The sequence below is a fragment of the Macrotis lagotis genome, chromosome 8 (genome assembly GCF_037893015.1).
Source record: "Macrotis lagotis isolate mMagLag1 chromosome 8, bilby.v1.9.chrom.fasta, whole genome shotgun sequence".
Taxonomy (NCBI): Eukaryota; Metazoa; Chordata; class Mammalia; order Peramelemorphia; family Peramelidae; genus Macrotis; species Macrotis lagotis.
In genome coordinates this window covers 146,139,085-146,162,919 of record NC_133665.1, presented here as the reverse complement: position 1 = coordinate 146,162,919, position 23,835 = coordinate 146,139,085, and the positions used below count along the sequence as shown (strand labels likewise).

The 23,835-nt window shown below is 32.4% G+C and overlaps 1 protein-coding gene across 3 annotated transcripts in view; it reads left to right on the top strand.

The window, feature by feature from the left end:
• The window catches only part of GRM7 (glutamate metabotropic receptor 7), a 1,085,204-nt gene that overhangs the window by 998,400 nt on the left and 62,969 nt on the right, over positions 1-23,835 (top strand). For all 3 annotated transcript variants that reach the window (XM_074196076.1, XM_074196078.1, XM_074196077.1), the window contains one exon: positions 9,616-9,862. In XM_074196076.1, the coding sequence (XP_074052177.1) occupies positions 9,616-9,862 (247 nt within the window). The remainder of the gene's footprint in view (positions 1-9,615; positions 9,863-23,835) is intronic.

Sequence of the window (23,835 nt, the reverse complement as noted above, 5' to 3'; positions counted from 1 at the left end):
GTCATGTGGCTATTGGTACAAGGATCAGTCCAGTTAAGTTTAAAGGATTATTACCAGAAGGTTGACTGACAGTTGATCCATTTGTAGCCCCAGAAACTTATGAAAGCCAAGTTTTAAGGTTCAGAAGGGCTGATCTCTGTATCCACAGGGAGTATTCACAATAAGTAAAATAAAAAAAAATAAAGAAATAAAATGAAAGAACTTGGAAGTTTGAACATAGTTTGCCAAGGTCCATTAAACTGCCTTGCTGCTTACTACTTCTGTAACCTTGGGTCAGACACCACTCCTCTGAATCTTGATACATCTATAAACTGAGGAAGGGCTGGCTGTACTAAGTCAATCCTCTAAGGTCCCTTTGGTCCTTGGAGTTGACTCCAATTTTGTGATTGCTAAGTTCATGAATTTAGCAAATGGATTTCTTAAAAATAATATAATGCTTTCAAGTATTAGATATCAAGTAGTTATTTTAATAATAAGAAATATTAAAATAACAATTTCATAGGGAGCTCTATATCACCCTTTTTATCTTATTATGTTATATAAACTGATCTTTAATAGGCAGAAAGGGTGATTCCTGTATATTAGAAATCCAAATATTGTGTTTTAAATCAAAATAGTAAATATTTAGAAGACATTTTCCCACTGAAATTCATTCCACATTCATTAAGTGTTTTAGCATCAAGGTAGATGACAAGGAGGATAGAAAGTTCAGATGAGAAATTTTTCTTACTTCCATACTTAATACGACTTTATATATCTGCTGTGTATAATAAAATCTCTTACTTATTTGCTTGTTACTGTAATACAAATTAAGCATGCAAATATATAATTTGCTTTAAAAGATTTTTCATGAATTTAATAATCTAAAACCATGAAAATGGAGTTTTTATATGAGACTATGAACTTCATGTTTTTCATCTATCATATTTAAGTCATCCACATACATTCTGACAAATATTTAGTATCTCCTGTGTACACTGTGTTCAGGGGAATGCAAAGAGTTTTATAAAGAAGATGAAAGTTCTTTTTCTCTAGGAAGTATCAGTTTAAAAGAGGGGTGGAAAAAAATTACATGTGTAAAAGGCAGAAACTAGAAGAGAGAACTAGGACCCAGGGGTGGAAGGTCAGAGAAGTCAATCTTATTCTAATATCAGGAAGGACTTCCTACTAATTAGAGGCTAAAAATAAATGTAGAACTGGATGCTCAAGAGATGTTTTTCATCAGAAGCAGACAAACAAAGAAAATGAGCCACTGCTAAGTGAGTAATAGTGGATTCTTTTTCAAGTACAGGTTGGGTCATATAACCTCTGTGGTCATTTTCAAAATGGAAATTCCATGAGAAAAAGAATAACGGCCATTAGGTATATACAATATTAGAAGGGTAAAGGAGAGATGTTATCTGAAAAAAATAAGATTAAGTAATGACTTCATCTGGAGATCCTAAAGCAAAGGTTAATAAGCTGAGCCTTGAAGAAAGTTAAAGATTCTATTAGGTGGAAATTTAAAGAGAGAATATTCTGTTCTAGGGAAAATGCCCATAGGAATACTCAGAACTGTGAAAGTACAAGAAAAAAAATGAAGGATCAATTGTAAACATATGGACTTTGAACTGAAAGGGACTTTTCATTTTACAAATAAGGACACTGAAACCCTAAGAAATCACAAGTTTGTTGTGGGGATCAAATTTGATACCATACATAAAATACTAGGCAGAGCTTATTGTTCTATAAAAATAAATCACAGCTATTTAGTGGCAGATGTGTCTAGTTAGGCTTAGTTCAGGCAGAGGGTCCATAAAATGGAATAATATAAGGTTAGTCAGGACCAGTTGAGTACTGTTGTTTTGTTTATAAAAAGTAGGTCCTGAAATATAATTTGGTGTTCAGGTAAGGAATGCCCTAAATGCATTTGTATTTTATAAAATGGAATCAATATAAGGTTTTAATCAACTCTGGGATCCAACTTTAGGAATATTAATTTATTAGCTAAATTATAATTATTCACAGAGATGACATTTTGTGAGAGCCCAAAAAGGGAGATTACCATTCAGACAAAAGGAGAAAGGCATCAACTAGGAATATTACACATAGAATGCCAACTGTCAACTTTCTGAGGACAAAGTCTATTTCATTTTTAATCATTGATTCCTAAATTAATAAAGCAATCATCAATTCACCTTTGCAGTCATATCTAAATCTTTATCCCTATTCTAAAGTTGACCAAACTGACTTTCTTGCTATTCCTTAACATTGTATTCCACCTCCAGTCTCTCCAGGTTATCCCTTGGATCACACTGCTCTCTCTTTATCTTCACCTCTCAAAAACATGTATTGCCTTTAAGGCTTAGCTCAAATCCCACTTTCTTCAAAAAACCTTTGGAGATCACCTCAGTTGCTGGATCCTCCCCCCACAAATTGCCTTGAATTTATTTTGTATATGCTTAATGTACATACTTACATATGCATTTATTAGCTCTCCCAATAATCTCTTTTGATGGTAGGAATTAATTCAAATGTGTCTGTGTCCTCAGTATCTAGCATGGTCCCTATCAAAAAGTTTGTTATAAGTAAACATTCATTGATTGATTTAATTATCTTTTGGAAACTTTTTTTTCAATTTAAATATTTTTATTTGTTTTTCCAACTACATGCAACAGTAATTTTCACTAATCTTTTTTTGGCAAGGTTTTGTGTTTTGCATTTTTCTATCTCCCTCCCTTCCCTTCCCCCTCCCTCTGACAGAAAGCAATCTCATATAGGCTCTACATGTGTAAACATGCTAAACATAGACCCTTATTAATCATGTTGTGATAGAAGAATCAAATCTAAATGGAAGGGAAAAATTAGAAAAAAATGACATAATACCTAAGACAACTTTTAAAAATTAAAGATAGTAAGCTTTAGTTTGCATTTAAACTCCATAATTCCTTCTCTGGATATGAATGATATTTTCTCTCACAAGATTATTATTGTGCTGCTGAAATAATCAAGTTCATCAGAGTTGATCATTACCCAATGTTCTTGTTAGTCTATATAATGTTCTCCTGATTCTGCTCATTTCACTCAGAATCAGTTCATATAAGTCTTTGAGGCTTTTTTTTTTTAGATTTTTGCAAGGCAATGGGGTGAAGTGGCTTGCCCAAGGCCTCACAGCTAGGTAATTATTAAGTGTCTGAGGCCGAATTTGGTACTCCTGACTCCAGGGCCGGTGCTCTATCCACTGTGCCACCTAGCCTCTCCTCAAGGCTTTTCTGAATTCCTGTCCCTCATAATTTCTTACAGAACAATAATGTTCCATCACATTCATATGCCACAATTTTTCCAGTCATTCCTCAATTGATGGGCATCTCCTCAATTTCCAAGTTTTTGCCACTATGAAAAGAGCTGCTATAAACATTTTTTACATGTGAGTTCTTTCTACTTCTTCATGATCTCTTTGGGATACAAATCCAGAAGTGATATTGCTGAATCAAAGTGAATACACAGTTTTTTTCCCTTTTGGGTGTAAGGATTATTTGGAAACTTTTAAGCATTGAAATAGAAGCATCCCCTCTCTGTGGAAGGAAGATCAGCCTGGCAGCAGTGATATGAGTGGCTTGTAGGGAGCAAGAGGAAGAGGGGTTAGGAGAAAGCAAAGCCAGGAAAATCTAATAAAAGGCTCCCACTGGAATTTAGGCAAGAGGATAGTACCAAGGTAAATACTCTAGATGAAGTAAATGTGAAAGATTTTGTCAAGGTAGAATAGAGAAGGTTGTTTGTTTGTTTGTTTTTAATAAAGCCCAAAATACCCTTTCAAAGAGATGATTAATTAAAACTCATGACAATTCAATATCAAAGATAATTCAGTGTTTTATAAGTCTGAAATATGAAAAGATACTCATATCCCTAAAAAGCAAATAAGAATTATTATTCTCATGAGGAGATACACAATGTCTAAGGATTGTATGCAGACTATCAAAGAAGTGAGTCTCAAAACTATATTAGAAATTTATACAACTATTTTTTCAGTACACAATAAAAAAGAAATGAAAATAACCCACATTTCCAGTTCTTGTATTTATTATAGATATTTGAATCAACTGGACCTGGAATAAGGAAAACCTGAATTCAATCTAGTCCCAGGTCCTTAACTATGTGACCTTTGAAAAGTCACTCAACTTCTTTTTGCCTCTTTTCCTCAATTGTAAAATGGGCAAGATTATAAGTATCTAACTTGCAAGGTTGTTGTTAGGATAAAAATGAGATACTATTTGTAAAGTTCTTGTTCTTGTTACTGTTACTACTACTACTACTACTACTACTACTACTACTACTACTACTACTACTATTTCTTTTACTACTGCTGCTGCTGTTGCTATTATTTCTACTACTATTGCTACTTCTATCATTACTATTATTAAAGATTTGCACAGGAAGTTTGTAGAATCAAGGGAATGATTCCACTACTTCATTCTGATTTGTACTCATAAAGGACTCATTGTGATCTTTTGTCTTTAGGAATAAATAGAATTTCTTATGATACATTTATCCAATGGGGAAAAAAATGTACAATGCAGTAAGTAGTTAAGGATATAGAATTATGCATGATTTTTTAGAAACTTTTAAGTACTAAATTTTTGAATAGCAAGCATTTTAGTATGTGTTACTTTGAATGCTCTCTCACTATGTAAATGAAAGGGGAAAAGAAAGGGAGACAATAAAACTACTGAATATAAGACCTCATAAAGTTTGCCTCCCTCCCTCCCTTAATTCCAGCAAAAATAGACATTACTGGAAGATTTCATAGATCTAATTCATTGCAGCATAATGAAGATTGAATGATAAATAACAGAATTCATAGTTTTCAGACACCATGAGGCAATGCCCACAGAGCTGATTTTTAAATCAAGAGGACCCATGGTTAAGTCTTCTCCCTCATCCATACTGGCTGTGTGACCAAAGAAAAGTTAGTTACGCTTTCAATGTCTCTCTAACAGCTATCTTTCATTATGGCTGCAAATTAGGTGCCAATCTCTATGTGTAGAGGAAGTATCATCATCCAGAATTCCATTTATTGATGAAAATAAAGTTCTCATATAAAAAAGTAAATGATAAAAAAAAGTCCTTATTATGGTCAAATAAAATTAAACTCTCTGCTTTCTCACTTGCTCCAAACAGGGTGTCCTATTCATATCTATAGACACAAATATGTAGCATTTATATATACTATACATACTATATAGTATATATTCTATATAATATATACATATAACATATTTATTTTCAAGTTGTATACATGTGTGTATGTGTGCATTGTATGCACACAATATATGAGTATATACTTTTTGTGTATGTATGTGTGTGTGTGATTTTGCTTTTATTTTACAAATACTTAGAGATTATTTTTATTCTAAGATAGGTGGGTTTCTTTATGAAAAAGTAAAATAATCAAGCAAAACTTATAAGACTGAAAACTGAGTAAAAAGTATATTCAATGGGGCAGCTAAGTGGCTCAGTGGATAGAGCACTGGTCCTGGGGACCTGAGTTCAAATCCAGCCTCAGACACTTCATAATTACCTGGCTGTGTGAGACCTTGGGCATGGCCTTACAAAAACCAAAAAAAGAAAGTGTATTTAAACATTCCATATCTGTAATAATCTTCTATTTTAATTGTTATCATTTGAAAAGTAAGAAGAGAGAGAGAAGAAAAAGAAAAATTCCTATTACCAAATATGAATAATAAAGCAAAACAGAGGCCCTCATGATGTCAGGAGATAGGTAGCATAGCTTTACATTAGTCCTCTGAAATTATAGATGGTCTATTTTTAAAGCTTTAAAAATTATTTGATTTAACAATGTTGTTTATATGTTTGTATATACATGTATATGTGTATGAATGCATGAAGAGTTTTTCTGATTCTCCTCATTTCATTCATCTTTTTATGTCTTCAAAAATTATTTATTTTTTGCTATTGATATTATGGTTCAAATTATTCTTCTGGTCTTGTTCACATCACACTGTTTCAATTCATAAAATTCTTTCTGTGTCTCTCCAAAATCATCTCATCTTGTTTTTTACAGCGCAATAATATTTCATGACATTATTCAACAATACTTAATTGAAGGGCATCTCTTCAATTTTCCAGGAGTTCTTTTTGCCTCCACAAAAGGAAGAAGTGTGGATATTTTTGCTTACATTGGCACTTTTCCCTCTTTTTTATCTCTTTGTATATAAGACCTCCCAGTGAGCAGCTGGGTCAAAAGGCATACAATGTTTAGTAACTTTTTGTATATTATTCTAATATTTTTTCCCAGAAAGTTTGTACTGATTCATAAATTCACCAAAAGTATGTCAGTGGGTTTGAGTCTCCAAGTTCCTCTAGCATTTATGATTTTTCTTCTTTTTAAATTATCTTTGGCAGTTTAATGTGTGAGGAAAATCTGAGAATGATTTTGATATGCACTTCTTAAAATAATTATTTTTTCCCTATGGCTATTGGATGTCTTACCTTGGGAATTGACTATTCACATATTATGACATTAATTTCCTGGGAATGGCTCTTATTCTTATATATTTGAGTCAGACCCTTCTATATATAGAAATAAAATCTTGGAAATGAGAACACCCTTTGTTTTATGTAATTAAAATCAGCTACTTTTTCTTCTGTTATCTTCTCTGTCCCATATTTGATCATGAACTACTCTTTCATTCACAAATAAAATGAATAAATTTCCATTTTTTCTAATTGGATCATAATATGATTTTTTGTCTATATTTTGCATCCGTTTTTAGCTTGTTTGATTCATAATGTGTGAAATCTTTATGTAAATCTAATTTTCTCCATATGGTTCTCTTCTCACATTCTTTGTCAGTTAACCACAATGCAATAAAAATTATATGAAATAAATACTACTGAAAAAATATAAAAAATGCTTGATTAGGGGTGGCTAGGTGGCGCAGTGGATAGAACACAAGCCTTGGAGTCAGGAGTACCTGGGTTCAAATCCGACCTCAGACACTTAATAACTACGCCTTGGGCAAGCCACTTAACCGCGTTGCCTTGAAAAATCTAAAAAAATCAAATGCTTGATTAAATAATTTTATGTTAAAGACTTGAAGGGTCAAAGAACAAAACATAAAAATGCTAAATAATTTCATTAATAATAAAGACACTTATATTAACATTTCTGGATGCAACCAAATAGTCCTTAAGAGAAAATGTATATCCTTAAACATTTTTTGCTATCAAAAAGATAAAGCACAAATCAGTAAATTGAGAATGCAAGAAAAATACTAGACAACCAATAAATGTAAAAATCCCATAGACACAAAAATAGACATTCTGAAAATCAAAGAAAGTTAAACATTATAAAAATATCAAGCTAATAAAGTAAGAAGCTGGTTTTATATTAAAGATTTTATTTATTTTGAGTTTTACAATTTTCCCCCAATCTTACTTCCCACCCCCAACAGAGAACAATTTGTGAGTCTTTACTTTGTTTCCATATTGTACATTGATCCAAATTGAGTGTGATGAGAGAGAAATCATATCCTTAAGGAAGAAACAAAAAGGTATAAGAGACAGCAAGATCAGACAATAAGAAATCTCTTGAAGCTGTTTTTTTAAGTAGATAATTTATTAGCTACTTGATAGGAAGAAAGAAAAGAAAAATCAAATAATTAGTATAAAAATGAAAAAGGAAGAATTAAAAATAAATGAAAAAAATGGAGCATATTATCAGGAACTACTTTTACCAATTATTTGTGAAAAACAAAAACTTAAAAGAAATGAAATAATAATTATAAAATATTCAGATTAGCAGAGCAATATATATGAAAATTTATTAAATCCATTTTTAGAAGAAAAAACTGGACTAAATTAATTTATAAGGATAACAATTGCTGAACCAGATGGAATCAAAAATGAATTCTATTAAACATTCAAAGTACAATTAATTCAAATATTATATATTTAAACATAGATTAAAAGAGAGACTACCAAATTTCTTCTTTAAGAAGGTATGAAACAATAATTAGCTAGAATTACAAAATAAAAAAACTGTAGAACAATATCCCTAAAAAGCTTTGAAGAAGAAATTTTAAATAATATATTAGCAAAGCATTTAACACAGCATATCGAAAAGATTATAACCTATGACAAATCTGGATTTATGTCAGAGATGCAAAATTGGTTTAATATTAGAAAACCATTAAATTCATGAAACAAATTAATATCAAATATAAGAAAATCACATACTAATATCAGTAGATATTTAAAAAGCTTTAGACAAAGTACATTGTTCCTTTCTATTAAAATTTCTAGAAAAATAGGAATGAATAAATTTTTTCTTAAAACATTTATTAATAGCAATTTCTTTTTTTTTCAAGGCACTGGGGTTAAGTGGCTTGCCCAAGGCCAAACAGCTAGCCACTCAGGTAATTACTAAGTGTCTGAGGTCAGATTTGAACTCAGGTACTCCTGACTCCAGGGCTGGTGCTCTATCCACTGTGCCATCTAGCTGCCCCCTCAATAGCAATTTCTAAAGACAAGAACTACTATTATATGTAATGAAGAATCTTTCCAATAAAGTCAGAGGTTAAACAAGAACATCTATTATCACCTCTTCTATTTAACCCAGAATTGGGCATACTGATTAGGCAAGAAAAATTATTGAGGAAATAAGCATAGGTAAAGAAGAAGCAAAATATAACTTTTGGAGATGATATGACAGTATGCTCAAAGAATCTAATCAGTCAACTAAAATGTAATTTAATCAATGACTAAACTTGCAGAATGAATGTACACAAATCATCAGTATTTCTAAATAATACCAATAAAATCCAGCAAAAAGATAGAAAGAAAAATTCCTTTTATTATCACAACATAATGTATAAAACACTGGGGAGTCTGCTGACTAAACCATATACAGGATCTATTTAAATGCAACTACAAATCTACAATCACTGGTTATAACACTAAAGATAGGCCTAAATAACTGAAAAAAACATTGCTAATGGGTTATAAGAATGACAGTATTATGTATATTAATTTTCTTATTAAATTATGAAAGATTAATTTGTTGAGCTGGAAAAATTAAATATGAAATTCACATGGAAGCAAAAATGGCCAAAATTCTAAAAAGAAGTTGGAATGAAGGGAGATTTACTAGATTTTAGACTATACTACCAGAACCTATTTCTCAAGACAGTTTTACAGTTTTGGGACTGGTTAAAAGAGACAAACACAGAAGGAGAGAGAGAGAGAGAGAGAGAGAGAGAGAGAGAGACAGACAGAGAGAGAGACAGAGAGACACACACAGAGAGACAGAGAGAGAGAGAAGAGAGAGAGAGAGAGAGAGAGAGAGAGAGAGAGAGAGAGAAGCAGACCATATTAGGTGTACAACATACAGAAGCAAAAGGGTTCACTGTATATTTTTTGTATATTTTGTGTGTCACTGTATATTTTTTGTAGTTTTAGGTAAGCAGAGCCTTCATTTATTGGAATAAGGTCCCATTATTTGACTAAAAAATTGCTTTGATATGTTCAATAAATGTGGACAGTTATTCTTCAGAGCTAAGATGTATTCTGCAGTCATTTGATTTGTAATAGTGTCTCATGTGTTGTGTCTCCTAGCTCTACATACAAACTACCACACTTACTATATCCATGAACTTAAGTGCATCAGTGGCGCTGGGGATGCTATACATGCCGAAAGTATACATCATCATTTTCCATCCTGAGCTGAATGTCCAGAAAAGGAAACGCAGCTTCAAGGCAGTCGTCACGGCAGCCACCATGTCATCTCGGCTCTCCCACAAACCTAGTGACAGGCCCAATGGAGAAGCAAAAACAGAGCTCTGTGAAAATGTAGACCCAAATAGTAAGTATCATGCATGTTTTTTTCTCCATTTTTTGACTCTCCTTCACTAAATCTAGAAGAAGTGGTTACTTTTTTTAAAAAAATTATACATAGTTTACCCCCTCAAAGTTCTATTTTCAGGGTTGGTTTTCTTCAGAGGTTTCCAACTGTTACCTTTCTGTTGTTTATTCATTTTTTTTCTTTTGCTACCTCCTTGACTTTTGCTGGAGGGAAGAAACTTTGAATTCTTTGCATTTCTCCCCCTACCCCCTGCCATACATATACCCATTCCTTTCCAATAAGTGAGTTTCTCTAAATTGAAATTTCCAGACATTCCCAGAAACCTAGATGGTGCAATGGATAGAGTGTAGACCTTAGAATCTGAGTTCAAATCCTTCCTCATAAATATACTATCCATTGGAACTTTTTAATTGCATCAGTTTCATCTATATAAGGAGAGTAAAAATAGTGCCCCCCACCGCAGTAGTTATCAGGGTAAAATGAGATAATATTCATCACAAGCTTTGCAAATCTTAAAGTGGATTATTAGTAATAATAGTTCTTATTATTTTAATTAATATTTTCAGAATCAAATGATATTAAAACATCTCTTGGTTGAATATAGATGATACTTGACTTCTTCCCATTAAAGAAAACATAATTCCTCAATCAAAGTGCAATGAAGCTTTAGCCAATAGATTGATATTTTTGAAAATAGTAATGCTTAGGTTCCTTTTTCTATCAAGCTATTAATCATGTCCCGAAATCACCTCACAAAGTATGGTCAGATGCTGGGTAATTTTACATCTAAAGTAATGATAAAACATTATTGTCATTACTAAATGGAATATGCTTCTACTCTTGTATTACATGATGATTTTCTATAATGATAGACCTTAAATTTCTGAAGAACAATCTCATATCCAAGATGATACATAATAAATTTAGAGTAAAGTATGATCATCTCTACCATTATGGAAAAATGGATTGAATCTAAAAAAAATGATGATTGGAGTATAATTATTTCTATCCTTTAATATGAATGAGTTTATTTGTGAATGAAATATCTTGAACCACACAGTACCTGAAAGCAAATTTTGTCAAAGAAATAATGTACTTTGTTTCCTTGTTTTATACAAGTATGTATAACCAATATCATAAAACAGAATTTATATTCCTTCCACTACTTATAACATTTCTGAATTACAAGGCAGATGAAGTTTATAAATTCAATGACTCTCTTAGAATGTGAAGGTAGTACTTTGTAAATTACTCTCTAATAAATGAAAAAATTGTGTTGTAGCATGAATATTTTACTTCTGTCTCTAAAGATAGTCTGAGGTAAGTTGGCTCAACAGGTTTGACTTACTCCAGGGTAATACTCTGCACTGAAAGTAAGACTAGGACTCCTTTAAAAATGAAGAGTCTTATTACTTTCTGATCCTTATAAATAATTGAAAGATTTCTCCATTCAATCATTCTCCTTTACAATTGCTTCCTGGGAATTACATTGATTGAACAATTATTAAGTATTTATAAGATCCAAAGGAAAATTAATAACTACCAAGAAGTATGACCCTGACTAATCAACAGAAATGTATCTCACGGGTAAGGAGAGCAAGAAGCAAGAATAAAAGACAAACAAAAACAATTTTTAAAAAATGGAGAAAAGGAGGTAAATCAACTTTCTGCTACTGAGATACCATAACAAATAGCCATTGTTGTGGTTTAGGTATTGAGAGGGGAAGAATGAAACAGGTAGAAATGGCTATCTGGCATGGTGTAAACCCCAAATAGTTGTTTAATTGAATGCTTCCCTTCTTTTGGCTGTGATAATGTTTTACAAATTCAGACCTAGAGATATATGATCAAATTCCACAAGAAAAATATATGTTGGCATATTTATTAATGGTAATGTCTATGTATCTTATAACTTTTATGCTAAGAATTATCATATTAAGTTGTTTATAACCAAATTCCAACAATTAGGACAGTAATGGCTTTAAAAAGTAAAAAAGTAAAAAACATGTAAACACAACTCACTTATCTTAGAACTAAAAATTAAATATTAAAAGATATACATAATGACAGGCCAAATTTCCCAGTGGAGAGACAGTCAAGAATTAATAAACTGCTGAATGTATGGCAAACCTCATGTTAAGTATTCAGGATCTAAAGAGAGTCGGAAATTGTTCCTGCTTTCAAGAACCTTACATTCCAATGGAATGTTAAGTCAGAATTTATAAGTGCGAACAAACATTAAAATCATGTTGTAGGGACAGTTAAGTGGCACAGTGGATGGAGCACCAGCCCTGGATTCAGGAGAACCTGAGTTCAAATTTGACCTCAGACACTCAATAATTACCTAACTGTGTGATCTTGGGCAGGTCACTAAACCCCATTACCTTTCAAAAACCAAAAAAATAAAATAAAATAAAATCATGTTGTAGAGATTTTACTAGTTTTACAGGATATTTCTATTGTATTTAAACTTTAGGAAGCAAATCCCTACTTTGCATAAATTTTATCTTTAAGTTTTGGGACACTTAGATTATAATCCTCAATGGATAGAGCTTAAAACTGTTTCAAACTTTCAATGCAGAGATTATCTTTTATTTTTCAGAGATTAATTATTTTATTTTAATTTGAAAGTCAGCACTTATCTAACAGAATGTCAGTTCTTTTATCATGCTGTTATTTCTGGTGAAGTTAAAATTTTGAGTGGGACAGAAACTTCAATTTGTGTTGTGAAATGTCTTATTACTTTTTATGTAAGGAGAGTAAGAATTGCTTTCTATGTTGTATTGAAAGAGAGGAGTAACCAGAGTTCAAAAGTTCCTCTGGAAGGCTGCTCAGGTAGAGGCCTAAGTGACGAACCCCAAAATTTTGAAAAAAAATTTAAGTATACTGATCATGATAATGATCCCACCTTTTTTGGATTTGCAGAATGCTTTTTCCTCAAGTAAACTATTGGAGTAATTCTCTTATAAGGTTGCAATTATATGATATTTAAACATGATTATTCAAGGCCAAAAAACCTCAACCTGTTTTTTGAAAAGGCAATCAAAGTGACTGCTTGGAATTGTGTAAACTAAACAAAAAGTTTGATGAATTGAATTTTCATTTTGGCTACTTTGTTCTTCTGTGTAGACATAGCTAAAAATTTAGTTAATATATAAAAATTAGCAAAAAAATATAGCTGTTTCACAGGATTCCATTTATATTTAGGAGGAAATATATTAATCATAAATCCTGAAATTAGAGATGTGCCAAAGACCAGTAGGAGATTCATGTACCTCAAAACCTTGGGGTTTCTCTTGACCCAGCCAAAAAAAAGCTGCAAAAGTGGAAAAATAAAAGTATAAAATGCTTATTCTTTAAAAATAATGAAATATTAAATTATTATGCTTAAGTATTGAAATGTGTTTGCATTTAATCCTATTGTAACAAACTGGACTCAGTGTTTGCTAGGTATATCCTGGATTTTGTCCTTAATACTGGTCTAGGCTTCCATCTTTCTGATAAACTAAAAGGAAATATTAACTACCATTGAATGATCTCTGATTGGATTTGTATCATAATTTGTATCATAATTAGGATATTAAGGACAAGCAGTTAAACTCAAAGGAGGTATGCCCTAGAGACAGGGGAAAAAAGGATGCAGGTATTGGGGAAAGGGAAGTCATGTTGAATTAATAAAGATAATAGAAAATTCTATTTAGGGCACTCTCAGTCAGTTAAGTGTTTGGTCAGAACTATCTAAATAATCTATACAAGTGTCTCCCTGTGGGTCCTTTTCCTTTGACTAGAAAGGTCAAAGAAATGATCTGAGGCATTAAGTTGATGATAAATTTCCAGTTTAAACTAAGAAGACCTTTCCTTCCACATGAGTAAATGGAGTTGTATTCTGTACCATTTGCTTTATAAGAGTATCCCTGAGAACTGAATTCATGAACTGGTCTTCAAAGTAAATGGTGGATCAGAAATGTCCTCATACCATTGTTGCTTTGGAACAGTCTTAATGTATCTCAATCTTCAGTGTTTGTTTTTTAACAATTCAGGTACATCATTAAAGTTTGCCATCTGGTACGTGTATGTTTTTATTCATCTAGCAACTCTGTTCTACAATTGTGTGTTCACATAAAATGGTTTATTAGAGGCCGATGAAAAGGGCAGAATCCATTTCACCACAGGTCTATATCTTCAACAATTCATCCTCCTATCATGTTGTTTCTTCCATTGGATTTCACAGTTACCTGAAAAGACAATCTTCATCACATCTTCAGTGACTAGAAAGTTCTTGAACCTAGATCAAGTCTGTGATTTCACAGGAAATTTGAAGAGTTGGAGTTGGCACAATTTATATATGAAACTTCCAGGTTAAATTATTTGGGTAACCCAACCACTGAAATGTATTTCCAGTTGGGTAAAGCACCTGAATGAGCCCCCTCATTTTTAGAAACCAAGACCTGCATGTCGGGAAATAGTTTGCAAGGTGACAAACCTTTTGATTGCAGAGTTTCTTTTGCAATATTTTTTTTTCTCGAAAAAGCTCCAATTTTGAGCAAGGAGGCTACAAGCTGAGCTCTTTTCTTTGTGTTGGAATAGCCTAGTACATTTAAAGCAAAAAGGTAAACTGGAAGCAAGATGTACTTGGCCCTCAATTGATCACTGAAGTGGTAATTTTCAAAATGGGTGGAGAATATTAACTATATGGCACCAGAATTCTGGAGGGATGAGGTGAGAGGGGTGAACAGCTGTCTTTTTCATCTCACACTTGCCAATATAAGACTATAGCATGTGACTTTTTTATTCTGGGTATAGAGTCCTCTCAAGCATTGAGAGAATAATGTGTCCCAGAGAGCTGGAACAGCCTGTCTCAGTTCATGTTTCAGCATGTGGTTTCCTTGGAGTCAATCCCAGCTGATCAATGAACTAAGCAAAATGTTCTTCCAGTCTTGTAGGCCACCTTCCATATTCAAAAGCCCTAGGCTCTCTGAGCACTGTTCTGCAGAGTGACAAAGGACAGGAGGCATGCTGTCTTCCCATCCTTTTTTCCCCATAGACTCTCTGTTAGAGTGGTGAATTACAGGAGGACTATGTTGACCTGGAAACCACATAATCATAATGGTCCTTCTTAGAGGAATGGGTAGACCTAACAAGTAGGTTCTTCCTGGTTTATAATTCTGGGAAGTACAAGAACAGAATTAGCATAAGATTTGGGAGCAAAATGACAACTAGATGTATTTTATTTTCTGTGGAGAAATACTGCAAAATGATTTGTGTGAGGCAGTGGGAATCAATTTTGGAAGAAGGATGCAATTTTTAAGTATTCTTTTTTCAAATCTTTGTATTCAGATAGTACATATACTTCCTGTCAATGCAGCCACTGGAACAAGAACAGTAGGAAATACTGTAAATGTGTGATCAAAGAAAGAGCCAAATAGCAATTATGTTTTAAAAAAAAATCTCAATGCTAGGTGGTTTTCCCACTGTTGGAAGGTTCTATCAGGTTGTTGTGGAAAGTGCAAGGAAGAGGAACAAGATGAAAAAGGGAAGACTACACTGATCTTATGTTGTTGTCATTGTGTTTCTTCATTTGTTCCAATCTCAGACATTGCCAACATTGGTGTTGCTTGTTTCATTCTCCTGGATAAGTCAAACAAGATAGCCATTAGGACAAAGTCATACGGAGAGGAATAGAAGACAAAAAGGGGAGATCATCCATGACTGAAATTCTTCCTGAGTTTTTTAAAGAGCTAGCTGGACCAAGGAAACCCTCCCTTATTAGAGGAAGTGTTGTAAAGTGGAAAGAGAATTAGAACCTGAATTCAAATGCTGCCTCTAAGTACTACTACCTATTGATTTGGGTTACATTATTTAGACCTCCTTGGTTTCAATCAGTTCCCTCTTCTGTAAAATAAGCTGCATTAGGTGACCTAATTTCCCTTCCATTTCTAATTTTATTATCCTACATTTTTACCAAAAGTTCATTCAGAAATAAGCAATTGGTTCCATGTTCAGAGGTACCTGAATTTTAAGAAACTGGTTTGTCCATTTCTAATTCACAGTTCAAATATTCTAAGTGGCTAATGCAGTCCACTGAAACAGTGGGAATTAGTTGTATGGTCTCTATCGCAGCCTCTTCTCCAACACTTAAAAAAAGTATTTTGTATACAGATTATTTTTGACAGCCCAATATATTTACTTTCCCATAGACTCCATACCACCCGTAAGAAAAAGCGTACAAAAATCTGTTACTTGGTACACTATTCCACCTACAGTATAGCTTTTGCCTGCTTTACCAAAGGTAAGAAAAAACCCTAATGTTTATTTACTCTTATGTTTTCTTTTTTTTTTAAAGACTGTCTTGTAATTCACAGCTGTGCTAATTTCACTATATATATACATATACATATATATATATGTATATATATACATATACATATATATATATATATATATATATATATATATATATATGTATATATATATATGACATGCTACCCTGGAAGCTGCATATGGTGACTAATGAAAATGTTTGTGATGGGGCATGGTATTGCCTGTTTTTCATTCTGGTTGCCAGACTGTTGCTTCCTAGGCTTGGGAGATCTGAGCTGCAGAGAACTGAACTCATCAGGTGTCTTCACTAAGTGCTAGTATTAATATGATCAATCCTTAGGGGAGTGTACCAGTTTTCCTGAAAGGGGGTAAACTGGATCTGATGGGAAACAAAAAGAGTCAAAATTCCCATACTGAGCAATAAGGTTGAAATGCCTGTGAACTTCTAGCACTGACAAAAGAAGTAGACCTTGTCTTTTATTTTAATTTAATTTTTAAAAAATTTTTGTGATTGTGATAATCAGGGACCATGTTTCTAAAGGTTATCTTTGCTGACCTTCCCTATTTAAATTCTTCATTAATGCCTGCTATGGTCACCCAAGAACATATGTGCACACATTTAGCCACTCTCTACCCCCACCAATGAATAGTGAGCTAAATTCTGTGTTATTAGATGATATTACTGAACAAACCAATAATTGGGTTATTGGGAACTGTGCCTATACATGTAAATGAGTCAAATATTGCTTACCATTTGTAGTTTTTCTTTCAAAATATACTTGTGTAACCTCAAGGTCAAAAAAATGCAATTCTTTGGAGCCAATAGTTTGAAATTAAAAATCAACCTTGAAAAAATTCTACAATTTGATTTAGCTTTATAAGAGAAATGCATAAGAATAAGCTAACAGTTTGGAATCTAAAACCTAAGTGTTTTGCTTTTTTTTTTTTGCAGAATAAGAAAGGCACAGTAATTTTCGTACTTCTGTACATTGTTATGAGGATGATTTTTTTTCATTCTAACTTTCTGATAAAAATTCATGGCTCAGGAAAACATAAAACCAACATTTAAGCTATTTTCAGGAAAGAAGGTGGGAAGATTGCTGTGATCTAAAAATGGTCTTCAAGACAAGGTAAACCAGGGCATCAGAAGAATTTTTTTTAAAAGAACAGCATGCAAAATGTGACTGCCATGTGGTTGGTTAATCAATGATCTATACATGATTTCTGAATAATTGTGAAAAATCTCTCCTCAAAAGACTTAGAAATATTTGCTTCCTGTTTCAACTACAGCAAAATTAGAATGGAATAAAAATGACTCATTTCAATTGTAATCAGGACTTTCCAAACTCTGTGAAACTAAGAAATATTGGAAGGGGGGGGGAAGAATCATAAAATCATTTTTGCAATACTTAGGATTTATTTAATTTTATTTTAACATCAATTATTCCAATTGAAGAATAGACTGAAGATATTAAAGAGGACACTACAGAAATTAGAAAAAGAGAAAGAAGAGGAATAAATGTACAACCTTGTCGGTCAATACGCATTGTCTTCTAATCAGTTTGTATGAAAGCCATCAATGGAGAGTACCTTAGTTCCTCTTATTGTTTTCAATGTTATTCTAAATATAAATACATTTGTAAGATGTTCATATTTTTCATTTAATGCTATATAATAAGATAATTCTGACAAAGAGGAACTGTTTTTATTGATATTACATATATGCTATCTTTAATTTCTGCTTTAATGCACTCATAGCTATTTCCTTATTTTATATCATAATGATTTGTCCCAGTTTTTAAATAGGGCATTTCTTCCACAATCTCCCCATCCCCACTGAGTAAGTCCAGAGAGATTTAAAGTTTTTTTTTTTTTTTTTTTTGCAGAATGAGTGCTTGTCAAAACACTAGCGTTCATCATTTTAATCATCCTCTTCCACAAGGCTGCTTGAAAATAAATGAGAAGGAATTTTTTTCTTGGGTAATAATGATAGATTTAATCTCAAGCCATTAAAAATTCTCTTAGCTCTACTGCCAGTTGATGGTTTTTATTTTAAAGGGTAAAAGACTGCAATATTTCATATCAATTATTAAGAAAGAAATTCTAGATTGTGCTATTTAGACACAAAAAAGCTGTTTCTATCATTTCCTTTCAGAAAAAAGTTTCCTAAGATAATTTTATAGAACTTTGACACTTCCATTGTTAAGTTCAAAAATAGATACTTCAAAAATATTTACTTTGTATTTTTCTGTCATAGTTTAAATAATCTGAGTATAAGCCCAGTGCCAGACAATTTTTCTGTTGTCCAACACCAGACTACTTTAGAGAAGTCTATTGATCCAAAGATTGCCAATAGGATGATAATTTATGAAAGACAAAAATGTTTAATTTATTTGAATTATCCATTGAAAATTTTCTTTAGCTTATTCCATGTTCATTGCTTCCATTAATATTAAGGGTTGAATTTGCATAGCTTAAGTATGCAAGTAAAGAAGAGTTTTGGTCTTCAAGGGAACAGAACATGATATCAACAAAATCATGAATCATTTAAGTAATTATCATATCATATAATATATATATATATATCATTGTTTAAACATTATGAATAAAAATGAACTGTATTGGATCATTTCTAGCTTTTCAGCACAAATGGCCGTTTTGAGTTAGTTCATGTAATTAGCCAATTAATACCATTCTCTATTTAAAACAGATTCTTTCCAAGACATCTTGACATCATGGATAAAATGTCAGTATCAGAGCCAGGAAAAACTATATTCAAATTTTGGCTCTGAAACCCACTGGCCTTATATCCCTGGATAAGTCACATAACCTCTTTATGCACCAGGCAGATCTCTAAGATTATAATTATAAAAACACACCATTATTAGTAGAAAAAAATTTCTTTATCCTAGAGTTCCCTAAACTAATGAATCATCTAGTTTTAATTCACAATAGCTATATATATATATATATATATATATATATATATATATACATGTACTTTGAGCATTAAACACTGACGTAATTCCTGAGAGCTTCCTTTCTATGTATGTGGTATATGGCAAGTATCTACTTTTCTATCATACTTTCCATATTCTATAAGCCATCAAAATTTAAGTTAACTTATCCCTTTGAGTATTTTTATGTTAAAATTTCCTGTAACAATTGTGTTTTTTTGTTACTAGTCCTTTTAAAAACTTAAATAAATAATGAAAAGTCCATTTACACATATTCCCCTTATCCAATTAATTCTTTTATTTAACATTATTAAATTACATATCTAGAGTTGGAAAAGATCTCAGAGGCCATCTGCACCAAGTCCTTCAATTTTTATAATTGAGAAAAATAAATGAGGAAGATTTTGTCACTTGCCCATGGGTACTTCTGTCTCTTTTGGGAAGATGAGCATTCACAGTATAAGTTCCAGTTTAATAGTTTAAATCCATTCAATATTCGCATAGATCTCTCATCTCATACAAGTGGATATTCCCTCTAATGACTAAGATTTGCAATTCAGTGAAGCCATTTTATATAAGGGGTAAAACTCTGCCATCATCTATAGAGTACTATAAAATTAATTTATAAGAGACAAGCCTATTATCAGACTTCTAAAATACTTATTTTGGTGCTTCTTTTCTAATATAATGTTATTATTAGAAAATCAGTGAAATATTATTCAAAATATGATGCAGACTGCCTAGACAAATATATTATGATTTTTTTCATACCCTTTACATAGGAATCAAATGGACTGAATTCTCATGGGGAGTAGTGTAAAATTTTTAATAATTTTCCTCTAAATTGCATAGGATAATACATTTTCCAACTGCAGAATGGTGTCATTCTCATATTCAAATGACTACATTCTCTACTAATATCTAATTGTGTAATTTTATAATTGTTGCATACATTTCCTCTAAAAAGAAGCAATCAGAGCTTAATGACTTAGTCCGTGACAATCATTTCATTTTTAAATAAGTGTCTTTTATAAGATCCATTTATTCTGGTGACATTTTTCTTCCAACATCTATGGGAATATCTTCTCAATAATGAAGCAATGTTGTCTCTATTTTCTTTCTGCCTACTAAAGACATTACTCAACTTTGCAGATTTCTATCATACAGTGGAACTTGGAAACATTTTTAATTATCTGTTCTCGAGGATTAAAAGGTAATCTTCTCCTCTTTATGATCTCTGTGTATTCTTTCATTTTCTCCCTCAAGTACAAGATTAGTTTCAAATTATCTTTATATCTTGGCCCTATTTCAGAGTAATCTCATACAAGTCCAGCTTTTCAAGGGGGTGAACAGATCTCTTCAATGCATTATTTAGCTGAATTCTGACCAGAACTGTGGAGGGAGAGCAGCATGAAATGGAAATCCAAATTTTTGTAAGTGTTATGAATGTCCCCTATTAAATTATGCAGATATTATATGTGACATTACATCTAATTTGAGAAGATTGATTATTGTATTAGTCAATTTACCCATCTTCATCATAAAATGACAGTTTTCTTTCAAGAAAGAATATCTTAAGATATTAAGAGAGAAATGTATCTGTCTTAAGAAATGATAAGACAGAAATTTAGTTTAGTGAAATCATTACATTTTAGTGCCTATTTGCTGATACATTTCTTTTTTAAAGTGATTTTTCTTTATTTTTCTTTTCAAATCACATGTAAAGATCATTTTCAGCATTCATTTTTGTAACATTTTGTGTTGCACATTTTTCCTTCCCTGTCTCTCTTCCCTCCCCTCTTCCCATGACAGTGTATAATCAGATAGGAGTTATACATGTACAACTATCTTAATATATTTCTATATTAGTCATGTTGTGAAAGAAGAATCAGAAAAATTAGGAGAAATCTATGAAAATGAAAACAATAAAACAAATTTTTAAAATGGAAAATTCTTAACTTTGATCTGCATTCTGACTTCATAGTTTTTTCCTCTGGATGTTAATGGTATTTTCCATTCTGAGTCTTTTAGAATTGTCTTTGCATTGTACTACTTAGAAGAACTAATACTATTATAGTTGATCTTCATGAAAAGTTGCTATAAATGTGTACAATGTTCTCCTGGTTCTGCTTCCCTCATCAGCATCATTTCACACAATTCGTTCCAGGCTTTTCTGAAATGTGCCTGTTCATGTTTTCTTACAGAACAATAGTACTCCCTTCCATTCATATAACACAATTTGTTCAGCAATGCCCCAACTGATGGCCATCCCCTCTGTTTCCAATTCCTTGTAACTACAAAAAAGAATTTCTATGAATATACAAAAAAGAGTTTCTATGAATATTTTCAAACACTTCTCAGTTTCTATGTGCTGAGTTTCTTTTTTTTTAATTAGGGAATTCTTTCTCTTATTTTCTAATGTCAAAGAATCTTTAAGTTGAAAGTGACCTAAGAAGTTCTCTAATCCAACTTCTCACCAAATGCAGAATCTCTTCTATTGAATGTCTATGAAATGGTCCTATAGGCTCTAAATCCTCTTCTTCATCATGATCATCACCAATATCATCATCATATAGAAAGAAAAGGCAATATAGCTTAGTGGTCAGAGTGCCAGTCTTGAGATCATGAAGACTTAAGCTCAAATTCAGTCTCTCTCTCTCTCTCTCTCTCTCTCTCTCTCTCTCTCTCTCTCTCTCTCTCTCTCTCTCTCTCTCTCCCTCTCTCGCTATCTCTCTGAGTCTCCCTTTCTTCAGCTTTAAAATGGGAAATAATATATTTAATATCCATTACACAGGATTGTTTTGTGGTTAAAATGACAAAAAGATGTGTACAGTGCTTTGTAATTAATCAAAAATTATATGTCAACAGTTTATTTTATCATTGTATTGTTTAAAGCTTTACAAAATATATTCCTTATAACAACATTGTGAAAAAAATAGTAAAGGCAGGGCTAATTTCTTATTCTGCCCACCTCTCTAGCTCTATTTGTCTCCCAATCTTCTACTATTTTAGAATCCGTCTAGTTGGTAAAAGTGAGATGGTCATCAGTCACTCAGAAGGCAAGTAATAAGACTTTTTAGTCTCATTTTGCCTGATTTATTTATGTGATAAAGTCAGACAGGGACCTGAAGGTTGGATACATACTTAACAGCCTTGTAAGGAGATATACTCTTTCTAAAGTTTTCTTAGAGTGATTTAAGAATAGTAAAAAGATTCAATTAATCTTTACAAAAATACGATATGGGTTTGCTTTTAGGGTATTGTGTACACACACCATATCAGTTAAAGAACCAAACTCATTCTATCAGGAAAAGAAAAGAAAACAAAAGCAACAACCTTTGGTCTCCCTAATCCAACTAAAATCCAGTTTAGCTGGGGAACTAATTTTTTCTTCTGAAGAAACAACTGTTAAAAAAAAGATCAAGAATTCCTGAGATTCCAATTAATTCCAATTTAAATAATAATGTAAGAGACCTTAAAATTTAATAATACAAAGATTATTTGCAATTTTGAGTGGAGTAGTGGATATAGAATAAAACTTTGAGGCCAGAAGACCTGGATTTAATTGATCCCTTAATGCCAAGATGCATAATATCACTGAGCTGCAGACGGTGGTGTTTGTCCTTCAATCTCAAAGAAGAACTTGACATCAGGGGAGGTGATGCCATGACAAGTACATGAATTGGATTTGAGTGAGGGGAAGCGACCATGCTATGTTACCAGCCTCACTTTCTCTTCTACTGAATGAGCCTGTGGCCAGATATGAATCTGGATGAATGGAGTAGGTCCTGGATGTGAGACAATCAGGATGAAGTAACTTTCCCAAGGTCATACAGCTTATAAATGGCAAGTGTCTGTGATTGGATTTGAACTCCCATCCTTCTGACTCCTGTAAATTACCTTCTAGTAATAAATCCAGAATTCTATGTCTTTAACTTCATTTGTGAAAAGTATACCTGTCCAAGTTTGTTATAAGCAATTCATCTCCTCAAGGAAAAGACCTTTTGAGTTTATAAATTCTCTGCACAAATTATCAGATTTCTTTGATTTTCCTCACATCTAGAATTCCATTTGCCATCCATTTCTTTTCATAACTTATCCTCCATGTCTAGAATGTTCTAGCTCTTTTCTGCCTCTGAGAATCTCTAGCTTGATTTTTGTCGCAGCTCATGCTATCTTCTGTTTGAAACTTTTCTTGATCACTCTTAATTATCAGTACTTCTCAGATCTCAAAGCTACATTGCATGGACCCTAATTTATATTTTTTATATTTACTTATCTATAGGGATGCTTGTTTGTTTGTGTTCCCTAAAAGAATCCAAGTACCTTGAGGGTGGGGAGTCTTCAACTTTTGTCTTTGTGCTCTCAGAAGCTGAAAGGCAGCATATGGCATAGTGTATAAAGTTCTGAAGTGGGACCAATGCTATCTCTAACACATACTGATTCTATGATTCTGAGCAAGTCACTGAACTGCTCAGTGTCCCTAGATGACATTCTAGGATCATCACTTCCTGAGAAGATGTTTATCTGCATTGGATAAAGTAGTTTCTTCTTCTTTGAGTTTTTTTATGCCAATGAAATCAGTACCTGAGATCTAATAGATCCTGAATACATGACTATTAATTGAGCTGAATGACATTAATTGCTTTAGAATTTATACATTTGCAACATATCTGCATTATAAGCATTTATTTT